The following is a 17,302-nucleotide window of genomic DNA, read 5'->3' as shown; positions in this document are numbered from 1 at the left end:
GTAACTGGATAAAAATACCATTTTATACCCCAAAGAATTGAAAACAAAGACTCAGATATTTGTACACCCCTGTTCACAGCAGCATTATTCACAACAGCCAAAAGGAGTAAGCAACCAGTTTCCATAGACAGATGAATGGTGTGATGGTTAATTTTATGTGTCATCTTGACTGGGTGCCCAGATATTTGGTTAAACATTATTCTGAGTGTGTCTGTGAAAGTGTTTCTGGATGAGATTAACATTTGAAACTGTAGACTGAGTAAAGCAGATTGCCCCCCACCTCCAATATGGATGAACCTCATCCAATCCATTGAAGGCCTGAATAGAAGGTGAGTAAGACAGAATTCCCACTCTCTCTATGACTGTCTTCAAGCTAGGACATCAGTCGTCTGCCTTCACAGCACAGGCTCTGAGGATTTTGGAGGAAAGCCTTGCTATCCACTGCAGGTAACTACTCTCCTTTTGAGAAATACCTCTTGGCCTGCTACGGGGCCTGAGTAGAGACTGAACACTTAACCACGGGCTACCAACTTACCATGTAGCTGTCCATCATGAACTAGGTGTTAACTGACCCACCAAGTCATAAAATTGGGTCTGTACAATAGCATTCCATCATCAAATGGAAGTGGTATGTATGTGATCAGGACTGAGTAGGCCCTGAAGACAAAAGTAAGTTACATGAAGAAGTGGCCCAAATGCCTATGGTCTCCACTGCTGCTACACAGCCTTCTATCCATCAGTGTGCACCTAAGCCCTCATCAATTGACAGAAGAAAAAAAACTTGAGTCTGGTTTATAGATGGTTCTGCATGATATTCAGACACCACCCAAAAGTGGACAGTTGAAACATTAGAGCCCCTTTTGGGGATATCCCTAAATGACAGTGGTAAAGAGAAATCTTCCCAGTGAGCAGAACTGAGAGCAGTGCACCTAGCTGTTTCATTTCTTTGGAAAGAGATATGGCCAGACATGTGATTATATAATGATTCACGGGCTGTGGCCAATTGTTTGCCTGGACAGTCAGGGACCTGGAAGGAACACAACTAGAAAATTGGTGACAAGGAAATCTGGAGAAGAGGTATGTGGATAGACCTCCCTGAATGAGCAAAAGATGAGAAGATATTTGTGTCCCAAGTGAATGCTCGCTACAAGGTAACCTCAACAGAGGAATATTTGAAAAATCAAGTGTGCAGGGTGATCCATTCTGTGGACACCAGTCAAACTCTTTCCCCAGCCAAACCTGTCATCACCCAATGAGCTCAAGAACAAAGTGGCCATGGTGGCAAGGAAGGAGGTCATATGGGGGCTCAGTAATATGAACATCCACTCACCAAAGCCAACTTGGCTACAACCATAGCTGAGTGTCCAATCTGCCAGCAGCAGAGACCAACATTTCGTCCCCAACATGGCACCATTCCCTGGGGTGCTCAGCCAGCTACTTGGTGGCAGGTTAATTACACTGGATCACCTCCATCATGAAAGGGGCAGCATTTTGTTCTTACTGGAATAGATACTTTCTCTGGATACAGACTGGCCGTCCCTGCACTCAATGCTTCTGCCAAATCTGCTATCTGTGGACTTACAGAAGGCTTTATCCACCATCATGGTATTCCACACCACATTGTTTCTGATCAAGAAACTCACATTACAGCAAAAGAAGGGTGGCAATGGGCCCAACTCATGGAACTCACTGGTCTTAACATGCTCCCCACCATCTTGAAGCAGCTAGTTTGACAGAATGGTGGACTGCCTTTTGAAGACTCAGTTACAGGGTCAGCTGGGTGGCAGAACCCTGCAGGGCTGGAACAAGATTCTCTAGAAGGCTGTATATACTCTGAATCAGTGTCCAAAATATAGTGCTATTTCTCCCACAGCCAGAATTCACAGGTCTAGAAATTAAGGGATGAAAATGGGAGTGGCACTACTCACTATTACCCCTAACGAGCAAGGAAAAAATGTCCATTCTCCTTCTTCTTCTTTTTTTTTTTTTTTTTTGTGGTACATGGCCCTCTCACTGTTGTGGCCTCTCCCGTTGCGGAGCACAGGCTCCGGACGCGCAGGCTCAGCGGCCATGGCTCACGGGCCCAGCTGCTCCACGGCATGTGGGATCTTCCCGGACCAGGGCACGAACCCGTGTCCCCTGCATCGGCAGGCGGACTCTCAACCACTGCGCCACCAGGGAAGCCCCATTCTCCTTATTCTTATTCAACATAGTATTGGATGTCTTAGCCAGTGCAAAAAAGCAAGACTGAAAAGGAAGAAATAAAACTGTCCAACTAGCAAATGACATGATGGTCTACATAGAAAATCCCAAGGATCTACCAAGAAAACCCCAAGAACTAATAAGTGACTTCAGCAAAGTCACAGAATATAATATCAACACACAAAACTTCATTATATTTCCAGAAACTATCAGTAAACATGTGACAATTGAAATTAAAAACACAATACCATTTACAATCACTCTAAAAATTATAATGAAGGACTTCCCTGGTGGCGCAGTGGTTAAGAATCCGCCTGCCAATGCAGGGGACACGGGTTCGAGCCCTTGTCTGGGAAGATCCCACATGCTGTGGAGCAACTAAGCCCGTGTGCCACAACTACTGAGCCTGTGCTCTAGAGCCCACGAGCCATAACTACTGAGCCCGGGTACCACAACTACTGAAGCCCATGCGCCTAGAGCCTGTGCTCCACAACAAGAGAAGCCACCGCAAGGAGAAGCCCACACACTGCAACGAAGAGTAGCCCCCAGTTGCCGCAACTACAGAAAGACTGCAAGCAGCAATGAAGACCCAACGCAGCCAAAAATATATACATATATATAAAATGAGTATAAATCTAGTAACAAATGTGTAAGACTTACATGATGAAAATTACAAAGAATCAATGAAGGAACTCAAATATCTAAATAAATGACAGACATTCCATGTTCATGGACTAGAAACCTCAATATAGTAAAGACGTCAATTCTCACATTCGTCTATAGGTTTAAACACAATTCCTATCAAAATCTCAGTAAATTATCTTTTTGTGGTTATAGACAATTTTACTCTTAAAATTTACATGGAAAGGCAAAGGACCTAGAAAAGCCAAACAATTCTGAATAAGAATCAAGTGGGAAGAATCATTCTAGTCAATTTTAAGACTTACCATTTAGTTCAGTAATCAAGAGAGTATGAATTAGAGAAGTGACAGACACAGATACATGGAACAAAACAGAACACCCCAAAATAAGCCCACCGAAATATGTCCAATTTATTTTTGACAAAGGTGAAGAAGTAATTCAATAGCAGAAACAGTCTTTTTCACAAACAGTGCTGGTGCAATTGGACATCAATAGGCAAAACAAACAAACAAACAAACAAAAAACCCTGACCTAAATCTCATACCTTACATAAAAATTAACTCAAAATGCATCATTAGTTTAAATGTAAAATCTAAACTATAAACCATTTAGAAGAAAACACAAGAGAAGATCTGCACAAAGTAGGGCTAGGCAAAGAGTCCTTAGACATGACATCAAAACCATAATCCATAAAAAAAAAAACTGAAAATAGGACTGTTTTAGGGACAAAGTTTTATTCAGTTTGTCAATTTGTTCTAAAATACACTTTACTATGCATTTGCCATTTTACCTTCTAATATTTTCAATTTGACTCCCTCATTAGTCATTTCAAGCTCATGTGTGCTAAGCATTGTATTCCTATTGTACCAATGAAGAAAAAGATTTAGAGAAGTTAAGCAATTTGTTTCATGGTGAGTGGGGAAAAAATGAGTTTGAATCCAGATAGTTCTATATTTAGACCCTATCCATATTCTTTTAATGTCGCTGTACTAACTCTAAAATCCAGAAAAATCCATCTGATCTCTTACATACTGCTTGTGGAAGTGTAAATTGGAACCACAACTTGGAGATCAAATTTTCGCATTATCAAGTAAGGTTGAAGATGCACAAAAGCTATCTAAGTGGAAACCCAGCGAGTTTATTTAGATGGAAACACACACGTTCCTTATCCTCCTTCCTAAATTAACCATTATTCTGAGTGTGCAAGTCATTCTCAGCAGCATACATACATGCAGTAAAACCATCTATAGAGTTGTCTATAACTGTCTCCAATTCCTCTCTTCCCATTCTCTACTGAAGTTCTCCAATACGACTTTCATTTCCATCAATTCACTGAAAAGCTCTTTGTGAAGACCATCAATAACCTCTACACTGTCAAATCCAAAGTTAAATTCTCAGTCCTCATCTAAGCTGGTTTATAATCATTACTAAAGTAATTACTCTCATTTTCTTCACTACGTGTTCAGGATCTCTCTCTTGCTCCTAGGTCTCAGCCTATCTTACTAGAAATTCACTTTAAGCCTCTTTTGCTAGTTCTTCCTCATTTTCCTGACCCTAAGATCGAGATGTCCCACGGTTCAATCTTCAGACCTTTTCTCTTTCTGGCTACAGTGACATCCCTGGTGATCTCAATTAGGACCATAACTTTAAATATTACCTCTATGCTAATGATTCCTAAAACTTTTATCTCCAACCCAAATGCCCTCAACTCTACACTCAACTTCTCCAGCTTGATGTTTAAGTGGCATCTCAGTTTAATATTTAATATGTCAAAAACTTAATGCTTGCTTTCCACCATCGCCGCCACAACCTGCTTTTCCCGCACTTTTCTTAATCTAACTTTTCTTAATCTCATAAAATATCCCTAGAGCTAATGCCACAAGACAATACAGGATCATTATCCTAACCTAGTATGACATTTCAAACAACAAAAATATGGTAAGGGCACTAGTCTTGACTCAAGAGACCACTAGTGTTAGTTTTACTGTTAAATACATGACCTGGAATAAGAAAAGCATTAAGAATTCTTACATCTGTAAAATCACATGATTTTATGATTTATTTACTGAGTACATACTATATCTCAGACACTGAGGTAGTCACGGTATACAAATAATTACAAATAGATTAAGTACTGATATTCTTATTTTAGAATTGAAATGAATGTAAGGTCACCTAAATATTCCTATACCTTCATTAGGCACAATGAAAATATCCTGAAAAAGCAAATTAAGTATGTACCTTTCAGGGCTGTTGTCTTTTCTTTTTCATCTGGACCTCCCTGCTGGATGTGTGCCATGCTTATCCAAATTGGCAACAAAATTAAAGACCTCAAGGAAATAGACATCAATCTTCAGAAGACAGTCTAGAATGAATGAAAGCAATAAATTAAGCTCTACTCAATCCTACCTACTCCATGAGAAAGTCCTAGATCCTCCCAATTGGAATTAATCTCTCTATCCTGATTTCCCACTGCACTTTGTTGATGCCTATGCCGTAGTACTTATCATAGCCTGCCTTGCATTATAGTTATTTATGTATTTGTCTGGGTCACCTAACAGATTACAAGCCCCAGGATAAAGGTATCAACTTTTTGTCATCTTGATATCTCTCATATCACCAAACACAACACTATACACACAGACACCTAATGCTGCTAAACTGAACTGAGCTAAACTTACTATTTAGGTGTAGTTCCCTATCATCTAATGTTCTTAAAAATATCTCCATGTAGTTTCTAAAACTTGACATTTCTTTTAAAATAAACTGTCAGCATGTCACGTACAAGGTCAGAATATTTTTTTCCCGGGACATGCAGACAGGCAGAAGGAGAAAAATACTTAAGGTAGCCACAAATTACCTCCAGTGTAATTCAAAATACAACTTTAAGGGAAAAAATTAGCCCTTTAAAAAAAAAAACTATGTCAAATTCTATGTCTGGAAGCCATACTCTATAAATGGCACTCCAGTAAACAATCGTAATATAAACTTACGATTTATTAAAATCTAATGCTGCTCTGCCTTGGCCAAAAGGAAGGCATTTATATAAATAGTTTCTCCCAGGGTGCCCACAAACAGGGGAAAAAAAACACTATTCCTAAAGTTTAAAAGAAAAGAATGCAACACATACAGTGGAAAAAAAAATTAAATGAAATTAAAACAGTCAATCCATACTGTTAAGGAAATTACATAAAAACTGTGATAAACAAGATTGAATATTCCTCTGATTTACTTACTACCCAAAAAGCAAACTTCAGTTTCCACTCAGAGGTATATTGTACAATTATCTTTAAAAACTGAGGCATTTTTATAATTAACAGAGTAGAGCAGGAAATGCTTTAAAATAATAATAATAATACTTAAAATAATATTTTTAAACTATGAACATTCCCAGGGTCATAAAGCAATGCTGCCCTTATCTCAATTCTAACTGTAGGTGGGGTAGTATAAGAGGAAGGGCCCTCTGGCTCTACTACTAACTAGCCATGTGTCCTTGACAAATTATTTAACTTCTCTAAGCCTCACTTTCCACATATGTAAAATGTAAATGATAATCATGCTTCCCTCATGGTGTTACAATGAGGTTAAATGTAGAACATTTAGTATAGTGCCTGATGCGTAATTAAGTGTCCGACACATGCTGGTTTATATTTTTTAAATGTTGTAAATGTATCCTAGCTTCACTACTTAATAACAGCTCTGTGGCCAGGGACAAATCACTTAATATCCAAAAATCTTCAGATTCCTCATTTAATAGCTCATATAATAGTGGTTGAGAAGTAATATTACAGAAGGTGTGTACAGCTGATCATTGCTATTACTAGTGGCATTACTGTTTCCCAATAATGTGAAGTTTCCTAACCTAGGAATAACTAAAATATGAGACTATTTTTGACTGGGAAAGCATTTTCACTTAGCATGGAAGTAGCTGTTGTTTTTCTTCTGTGAATAGGTAACTCAAAACTCTGTAAATTCTACATGGATGAAATATGTCTATATTCCTTCAAGACACGTATTTTTGTCTATAGGGTGGGCAATGTGCAAGACACCAGGGTGCAATGGTGAGTAAAACATGGTCACGGCCCGGGTGGGGCTTACTCTCTCGTGACCAAATGAAACTACCAAATTGCCACAAATAAAATATATGAGACCCAGACTGATCATTACAACACTGTTATAAAAAAAAAGGCAGGGCTTCCCTGGTGGCGCAGTGGTTGACAGTCCGCCTGCCGATGCAGGGGACACGGGTTCGTGCCCCAGTCCAGGAAGATCTCACATGCCGCGGAGCGGCTGGGCCCGTGAGCCATGGCTGCTGAGCCATGGCCGCTGAGCCTGCGCATCCGGAGCCTGTGCTCCGCAACGCGAGAGGCCACAACGGTGAGAGGCCCGCGTACAGCAAAACAAAAAAAGAAAAAGCAATATTTGTAAGGGTTATCTATTTACATTCAGGAATTAGTTTTATCTGTCAAGTCCCACAAGTTTGTGTACACGTTTCTCCGGCAACTCATTATCTACCATCTTGTAGCAGAAATGAAACAGAAATGTTCATGATGATAGAGATTCCATACAGTGCTCTTTGCTAACAATTCCAAAACCAAATTAACTATCTATAGGAGACTTCTTGCATTTTTTTACTCTATCCCTCTGCCAATTCAGTTTTCTTCTAAATGTAAACTGTTAGGTTATTTTTCACTGGCCTCAAATTGTCTAATTTCTAAACAGAACAATTTATATTATTATTTCATTGTGATTGTTTCACTGAAGGCGAAATTATAAAATAGTTTTGATGCTAGAGTCATTTTCAAGATTCATATTTTAAAATTCTGGGGATCTAATGTACAGCATGGTGACTAAAGTTAACAATACTGTGCTGTATACTTGAGAGTTGCTAAGAGAGTAGGTCTTAAAAGTTCTCACCACAAAACAAAAAAAAGTAACTATGTGAGGTTATAGATGTGTTAACTAACCTTATTGTGGTAATCATTTTGCAAAACATACATAAATCAAGTCATCACATTATATGTCTTAAATACACATAATGTTATATGTCAATTATATCTCAATAAAACTTGAAAAAAAGCTCTAACTGCTCTACAATGTTTAATAACACATTCCCCCTTTAAGACTTTGATCTTCATAAGGACAGGTATCATGACTGTCCCTAGCACAATGTCTGATACATTGTGGAGCTCAATGGATATTTGTCAAATTCACAAATAAATGAGTAAGAGATATAGGGAAAAAAATACAATTCACATTTTAAAGAATCATTTTTAAGACTCCCAAGATCAAATATCAATTAATAATCATTATGCTTATTTTATACAAGACAACCCAAAAACACACGTTGCAATTCACTGAAGTGATGATATATAAGTTAGGAGACTACTAACTACTATCTTTGACCCTAAACTTTATAGCAGCAGATACAAAGCAGGTAAGCATGAAGCAAACTGCCTATCGCCTTCTTATTCACTGTTAGATTTTTATCTTCTTGAGTTATTTTCCTTGGCTGTGGCACAGCTGGTGAAACTAAATCAGGAACATTATAAATTCTCAATTTAGTTTTCCTCATAAAAATTCAGAGTTATAACATGCATGACCACAGATAAACATTACTGCAAATGCAGCCAGCAAGCCGTTTGATACATTTGATGTATATATATTAATACGTGCACTCGACATAGTTTATTTAGTATTATCTGATGGAGCTTAGGTTATAGGGAATAAAGTGGTGGAAGGTTTTTACTGATGTGAACTGCGACACAGTTGACATGCTGTATACTTCATGATAACCACTGCTGTTTAAATATGGTTTCCTAGAAATGGTTACAATATAAACTAGATTCAAAACATCTCAGTTTGCGATTTCATTCTGCAAACTACACAAAGCAATTATCATATCTTCTTCCTTTCTATGGTTCCAACAGAGAATCCACTATATATAAATAAAGCTATAAATAACTTGTCATGTGTAATCTTTATCCAGTGAGCATTTCAAAACATGAAACAGTAGAATATTTCTTATTTGCCCTATTTGCTCAAAATATGGCATGAGCACTTATAAAATGCACACAAAGACACACAGAAGCCTTAGTTTCCTACACCTGTTTGTTTTTAGATAGGTATTAAATAGGACCTAGATATAGATTATTTTGCAACAGAAGGCCTTTCCACCTCACATTCTGAATGTAATGATGAAAGTACAAAACATATCACAGGACGAGTAAAATTGGGTTAAGTCCCTGGGACCCCTGGAGCTGGTTTGGTCCCCCAAAGAATCTATGCTAAGTCAGGCTCTGAAATCCAGCTCATGAAAGCTTACTTGCAATCAAAAACACAGTAATTGAACTGGTACCACAGCTTTAAGAAGAACCAAAACATCTACCCAAATTACAGTTAAAATATGCATGTTACTCAGAAGTTCCTCATCAGCAACGTTTAGTGCGTAACAATCCGGGACAGTTTATAGTTCTGAGTCAATAGTGTGAAAAATGTATGTTTTGGAGAGAGAGTGTGTGTGATAGTGTGTGTGTGTGTGTGTGTGTGTGTGTGTGTGTGTGTGTGTACAGACATATGGGCACTGGGGAAGAGGCTAAAGAAGAGTAAGGTCATCAGGCTGAAGAAGACATGGAAGACAAGGCCCAGGGTAATATGGGCTCTTAGTGCATAGAAAATGGTGGCTTCTACAGAGAATGTAATCTATATGTGGGTCAAGGTTTAGCTCAGGGTAGGAATATCTTGTTCCAATCCAAACACACCTAAAGTAATTCCTTAGTTTCTCAAGCAAAGTGATGTTTTAGGTTTGGGAGGAGAAATTCAGGTTTTTAGCCTCAATTCCACCACCTAGTGGCTGAGTGATCTTGAGAGAGTCACAACTTCTCTAACCTAAGTAATGGGAATAACAAAGAAAATAAGAGCACTTCCCTTTACAGGGGGATTATGAAGATCATACGAAAAAATGTAGACAAAAACATTTTACAAACTATAAATTCCTTTATAAATATTAGTAATCCACATAACATTAGAAATAATTTGGTTCCAATTACTATGTGCTCAAACGCCAAAAAGGATATTTTCATCATCCAGTTTATAGGAATGAGAAAATTTCAATGTGTATCATTTGGGTGAATTGTTAGAATAAACAATTAAGCCCCATAATAAGTACTTGTTGAGTTGACTTGGGTTTCCAAGACTATATTGAATATAATTATAATGGAACTTAAATTAATTTTTAATATGATTTGTTTATATGCTTGTCTAATCTTATTAAAATGTATGTCTGGAAAAGTTCAAGTATGTGAGTTCTACCTTCATTCAGATTAAAGTTGTGTCCAAAGAAGAACACTATTGCAACTATCTCCTAAATGCACATGTTACAAAGTCACCAAGTCCTTTCACATCCATTATCTTATTAGGTCACTGCCACAACTGGCTGATAGAGTCAAACTACTCAATTTCAACTAGGAAAATAATTCTAGTTTCTTTATCTTACAAAAGTTTTTCACTCTTGTGTACTAATTTATGTCATCAGGGAGTATTACAATTTGGAGTTTAGACAAGTTGGAGGAAGTTGATTACATATATACAGACAAAAGCTGTCCACCAAAATTGTCTCAACCTATTTGGTTTGCTATTCAGAATTAAGATTGATAAAAATTACTCCCCATCATAACAGAATACTCCTCAGCCATGAAAAAGAATGAAATATTGCCATTTGCAGCAACATGGATAGACCTACAGAATATTATACTTAGTGAAGCAAGTTAGAGAAAGACAAATATTATATGGTACCACTTATATGTGGAATCTAAAAAATAAAACAAATGAATTGATATACAAAACAGAAACAGACATAGAAAACAAATTTATAGTTACCAAAAGGGAAATGGAGGGGGGGAAGGATAAATTAGGAGTATGGAATTAACAAATACAAACTACTATACATAAAATAAATAAGTGACAAGGATTTACTGTATAGCATAGGAAACTATATTCAATATCTTGTAATAACCTTTAATGGAAAATAATCTGAAAAAAATATATATATAACTGAATCATTTTGCACACCTGAAACTAACACAATATTGTAAATCAACTGTACGATAATAAAAAATTTAATAAATCAATAAAAAATGTAATCCCTAAACTGGAAACAAACTGAAACAAACTACTCATCAAGTTTGTTATACAACTATTAAAAAAAAAAATTACTCCCCATCATTCCTCACAGTACTTTGGCAAATCAAGCATCTAAAAGAAAGAGTCAAAAGTTAAGGAATATCAAATACAAAGATTTTAGAAGAAACTAATATTGTACTACTGTGTCTTTTTAACAGGTTGCGAGCTTGGTAGTCATCTGGTTAGGTTTCATATTGCTTTCTGGTTAGCAAAAAGACAGAAACTCAACAAGGCTAGAGTGAAAACGTTAGAATATCTGCAAGACAATGCTAAAACTGAATCTAAGAAATTAAACATGGTTAAGACAATTCTTTAGATAACTCTCAATTTTGAAGCCCCACAAAAGAAAAAATAATTTAAGTAGACTTTTATGAAGTTTTCATAATATGGAACAGAAATAGCAGAGCTATGGCAGAGGACAAAATAATTCTCAAAAAGGAGATATGCTCAAAATTTCAGAAAAACAGGGTAAATCAAACAAATAGTATCTTTTATAGGGGTCAAATTAAAATGTCATTAGCTACTTAAGAGACTCTATGGTAAACATGAACAATAAAATATAGCTTATATTATGAATGTACATACCTCCAGGCCAAATTGACCAAGCAGAAACTATCTTCATAAGATTTAAAAGTAGCCAATACCATGAAATAACAGTGATAACATATCTGCAAAGCCTGAACCAAATTTTCTCATTCCATAAATACTCTTACTAGCATCTGTGCTCAACTTTGTGAACTCAAAGTTCAACCTGAATTTTAAAATATAATATGCATGTTGTAGACACTAAGGTGACCCACCCTCTGCCCCCACCATGCCCCTTCAAGGCGAACTTGCTGCTCAGTAGCAGGGAGTACACTCAGCAAACAGCCTCAAGCTGTTCACCACTTAAGAGTCAGCCTCAGATGCAGAGCACTGCCTCACTCAAGGTCATGCCTTTCCCAGGTTGACTGACCCACAGGAGCTGACTGAACCAAGTGGGGAAACAAAGGCCCAGCCATTTCAGCCTGATGCATGAGAAGCCTGACAGGCACTATTTGCTCCAGAGCTCACTGCCAGGTTGGCTGAGGTTCTGTTAGGCCTGCATTTAGTTCAACTTCTCCCTTTGACGAATACCGTTGTCCTCCTTGTTTTCACAAGTGTCGATCTCTAATAAACACCTTGCACTCCAAATTTTGTCTCAGCATCTGCTTCTGAAAAATCCAAGCTGCAACAGTGTACTTTTCTAAATTATTTTTCTGCAAATTAAACAAAAAAATTCTGATGCTGAGACTTTATATATCCAGACTTTATATATCCAGAATATATAAAGAACACTAGCAACTCAACAATAAAAAGACAACCTAATTTTAAAAACTGACAAAGGATATGAATATACATCTCTCCAAAGAAGATATACAAATGACCAAAAAGCACAAAAAAGATATGCTCAGCATCATTAGTCATTATGAAAATGCAAATCAAAACCACAGTAAGATACCACTTCACACCCTATAACATGGCTGTAAGCAACAAGAAAAACAAATGCTGGTGAGAATGTGGAGAAATTGGAACCCTCATCCATCATCAGAAGAAATGTAAACTGGTGTAGCCACTCACGAAAACAGTCTGGCAGTTCCTCAAAATGTTAAATATAGATTTACCAAAAGACCCAGCAATTCCACTTCCAGCTACATACCTAAGAGAAATGAAAACACATGTCCATACCAAAACTTACACATAAATGTTTACAGAAGCATCATTCGTAATTGCCGAAAAGCAGAAACAACTTAAATGTCTATCAAGTGACAACTGGATACACAAAATGTGGTATATATCCATATAACAGAATATTACTCACTAATTAAAAAAAAGAATGAAGTAGTGACATATGCTACAACACGAACGACAATGAAAACATGATAAGCGAGAGAAAGACCACATAGCGTATGATTCCATTTATATGAAATGTCTAGAACAGGCAAATCCACAGAAAGAGAAAGCAGATTAATAAAGAGTTTTGGGGAGTTGGGGTGGGGGAGAGAATGAGAAGTGATTGCCAGTGGGTACTTAAGTTTCTTTTTGAGGTGATGATTCTGATAGTCCAAAAGAGATATGTTTACATTGGAGCAGTATTCCTCACTGTGTATTAAGTGGCTCTCTCTCTCCCATCTCTTCTTTAAAGCTACCATGCCAAAGGTCAAGGCACAGTCTCAAAAGGGAGGAGGCTTGACCATTTCATTCATTCTTCTCTTTTCCTTCCATGAAAACAAAATTGTTAAGTGGACTTCAGGCAGACTCACTTAAAGAACTTCTCTCTTCAAATGTCCCTATCATCCCTTCCACCAGAGCCAGGATGGCAACCATCTACGCCTGCTCTATCGAGACATTAGGGGCAAATATATTATTTCCTAGGTATAAAAGGTGAACATTATATATAAAGTTTTTGTAAACCACAGTACTCTAGTCTAGCTTGTTCTAGTTCTGTGCATTGAGGATTCTCTGTTAATGATAATTTGCCTCCCTGGCCTGTCCCTATCCCTTACATACATCTTCCAGTAAGAATGCAGTCAGAGCACTGATTCACTTTGGTCATGATTTGTTAATTCTTTGGCCACATACCACCTAAGGGTATCCCAATTTTACCCAATTTCTAATAAGGACTGAAATTTGGTAATAATTGCCTTATTATTATTACTGCAACTGATCCCACACATAATACTAACTTACTTCAAAGTTAGAAATGTACCACATACTATAGGGAAAAATAAAAATGAAGGAAAAACTTGAGCATATAATCAAGCAATTTATTCTGACGCCTGGTGAGCTATACTAATAACACCAGCAATAAAGTTTAATGGCAAAGTTAAGCTTTGTGGAGACCACAACTGTACTGTAAATAGGCATTTAAGTACCACTCATATCCAGTGTCTACTGACAGTGCACTCCTTATTCTTTATTTAAGGGGAAAGTATCTGTGAAGCCTGACTTTACCTAAATGTGTTAACAACTGGGAATGTTATCACTTAAGTGCCTTCAGAATGAATGATTTTTTCTTTTTTTTGGCTTCTAGACTTCCCCAATTCTTTATGAAGTGCTAATACTTTCTAGAATTTAATGTCTGTACCATATTTCAAAAATGACCACATCCTGAGACCAACAGGTGATCAACTCAGAAAGACTTGGGAAGACTCTCTGTTGCTGTGATACTACAAATATCTGATGTTAAATAAAGAGAATTAGAAATGTGAAACTTCAAATCACCTTTCTAAACTACCGTATTAGTTACAGTGGCTATTTACTTTATACAGAAAACAAGAAATACAATTCATATTGTAACTTGACTAGATTAACAAAGGATTTGAGGCAGCAAAATTCTCTTATTCCAAGAACAAAGAGCTTTGAACCCTCCTGGCTTCCACAAAATATTTTTCCCCCACTAAAACAACCATCACTTAGCCACAGTATTAATTACAGGAAGTTAACTCTGTGGCACTAAAGTTGTCAGCACAAGGACACTTTGTGGAATGATAACCCATTTATATTATTAGACCTATGCTTAAATACAGTATGCCTAATGGCATTCATTACTATTGTCTACGTAAGCACAAAGTAGTAGAATCCTTTCCTATGATCATGAGAGTAAAGAATTTTACAACTAGATTTTTTTTTCTTTATAATTTTTTATTGAAGTATAGCTGACTTACAATGTAGTGTTCATTACTGCTTTACAGCAAAGGGATTCAGTTATACATGTATATATACATTCTTTTCTTTATATATTCTTTTACATCATGGTTTACAGGTGCTTGTATTAGCAGCAGTTTGGCAGAATAGTTAAGGTCCCGGATGCTAAAGCCTCGCTTTGTTCAAACACCAGCTCTGCCGCTTGCCAGCTGTGGAAGCCACGTGCTTTAGTTTTCCAATCTCTATAAAGGAAAAATAATAGCACCTACCTCATAGCATTGTAAAAATTGAATGAGTTCATGTGTGAACAGGGTTTGGCCATGTAGCATGAAAGGCTTAACTGTAAGTATTTCTTTTTGTCACTTCTTTGTTTTGTTTTTTAACTATCACTTTATTGGAGTATAATTGCTTTACAATGGTATGTTAGTTTTTGCTTTATAACAAAGTGAATCAGTTATACATATACATATGTTCCCATATCTCTTCCCTCTTGCGTCTCCCTCCCTCCCACCCTCCCTATCCCACCCCTCTAGGTGGTCACAAACCACCAAGCTGATCTCCCTGTGCTATGCGGCTGCTTCCCACTAGCTATCTATTTTACATTTGGTAGTGTATATATGTCCATGCCACTCTCTCACTTCATCACAGCTTACCCTTTTCCCTCCCCATATCCTCAAGTCTATTCTCTAGTAGGTCTGTGTCTTTATTCCCATCTTACCCCTGGGTTCTTCATGATCTTTTTTTTTTTTTTCTTAGATTATATATATATGTGTTAGCATACGGTATTTGTTTCTCTCTATGACTTACTTCACTCTGTATGACAGAATCTAGGTCCATCCACCTCAATACAAATAACTCAATTTCGTTTCTTTTTATGGCTGAGTAATATTCCATTGTATACATGTGCCACATCTTCTTTATCCATTCATCCGATGATGGACACTTAGGTTGTTTCCATCTCCTGGCTATTGTAAATAGAGCGGCAATGAACATTGTGGTACATGAGTCTTTTTGAATTATGGTTTTCTCAGGGTATATGCCCAGTAATGGGATTCCTGGGTCATATGGTAGTTCTATTTGTAGTTTTTTAAGGAACCTCCATACTGTTCTCCATAGTGGTTGTACCAATTCACATTCCCATCAGCAGTGCAAGAGTGTTCCCTTTTCTCCACACCCTCTCCAGCATTTATTGTTTCTAGATTTTTTGATGACGGCCACTCTGACCGGTGTGAAATGATATCTCATTGTAGTTTTGATTTGCATTTCTCTAATGATTAATGACGCTGAGCATTCTTTCATGTGTTTGTTGGCAGTCTGTATATCTTCTTTGGAGAAATGTCTATTTACGTCTTCTGCCCATTTATGGATTGGGTTGTTTGTTTTTTTGTTATTGAGCTGCATGAGCTGCTTGTAAATTTTGGAGATTAATCCTTTGTCAATTGCTTCATTTGCAAATATTTTCTGCCATTCTGAGGGTTGTCTTTTGGTCTTGTTTATGGTTTCCTTTGCTGAGCAAAAGCTTTGAAGTTTCATTAGGTCCCATTTGTTTATTTTTGTTTTTATTTCCATTTCTCTAGGAGGTGGGTCAAAAAGGATCTTGCTGTGATTTATGTCATAAAGTATTCTGCCTATGTTTTCCTCTAAGAGTTTGATAGTGTCTGGCCTTACATTTAGGTCTTTATCCATTTTGAGTTTACTTTTGTGTATGGTGTTAGGGAGTGTTCTAATTTCATACTTTTACAAGTACCTGTCCAGTTTTCCCAGCACCACTTACTGAAGAGGTTGTCTTTTCTCCACTGTATATTCTTGCCTCCTTTATCAAAGATAAGGTGACCATGTGTGTGTGGGTTTATCTCTGGGCTTTCTATCCTGTTCCATTGATCTATCTTTCTGTTTTTGTGCCAGTACCATACTGTCTTGATTACTGTAGCTTTGTACTATAGTCTGAAGTCAGGGAGCCTGATTCCTCCAGCTCCATTTTTCGTTCTCAAGATTGCTTTGGCTATTCGGGGTCTTTTGTGTTTCCATACAAATTGTGAAAATTTTTGTTCTAGTTCTGTGAAAAATGCCAGTGGTAGTTTGATAGAGATTGCATTGAATCTGTAGATTGCTTTGGGTAGTAGAGTCATTTTCACAATGTTGATTCTTCCAATCCAAGAACATAGCATATCTCTTCATCTATTTGTATCATCTTTAATTTCTTTCATCAGTGTCTTATAATTTTCTGCATACAGGTCTTTTGTCTCCTTACCCAGGTTTATTCCTAGATATTTTATTCTTTTTGTTGCAATGGTAAATGGGAGTGTGTTCTTAATTTCACTTTCAGTTTTTTCATCATTAGCCTATAGGAATGCCAGAGATTTCTGTGCATTAATTTGGTATCCTGCTACTTTACCAAATTCATTGATTAGCTCTAGTAGTTTTCTGGTAGCATCTTTAGGATTCTCTATGTATAGTATCATGTCATCTGCAAACAGTGACAGATTTACTTCTTTTCCAATTTGGATTCCTTTGATTTCTTTTTCTTCTCTGATTGCTGTGGCTAAAACTTCCAAAACTATGTTGAATAATAGTGGTGAGAGTGGGCAACCTTGTCTTGTTCCTGATCTTA

General features: G+C 37.1%; 1 protein-coding gene across 7 annotated transcripts in view; it reads right to left on the bottom strand.

Moving 5' to 3' along the window:
* ARB2A (ARB2 cotranscriptional regulator A) overlaps positions 1 to 17,302 on the bottom strand; it is a 427,691-nt gene that overhangs the window by 384,208 nt on the left and 26,181 nt on the right. For 5 of the 7 annotated variants that reach the window (XM_027100624.1, XM_027100620.1, XM_027100618.1 and 2 more), the window contains exon 2: positions 5,086 to 5,209. The exons of the other annotated variants lie outside the window; for them this stretch is intronic. In XM_027100624.1, the coding sequence (XP_026956425.1) occupies positions 5,086 to 5,191 (106 nt within the window). In that variant the 5' untranslated portion in view covers positions 5,192 to 5,209. The remainder of the gene's footprint in view (positions 1 to 5,085; positions 5,210 to 17,302) is intronic. 7 annotated transcript variants of the gene reach the window in all.

This window comes from Aethalodelphis obliquidens, unplaced genomic scaffold, assembly GCF_003676395.1.
Source record: "Aethalodelphis obliquidens isolate GAN/ISIS:26980383/991018 unplaced genomic scaffold, ASM367639v1 scaffold4, whole genome shotgun sequence".
NCBI lineage: Eukaryota > Metazoa > Chordata > Mammalia > Artiodactyla > Delphinidae > Aethalodelphis > Aethalodelphis obliquidens.
The sequence above is the reverse complement of the archived record's forward strand: the minus strand, read 5'-3'. Positions and strand labels throughout refer to the sequence as shown.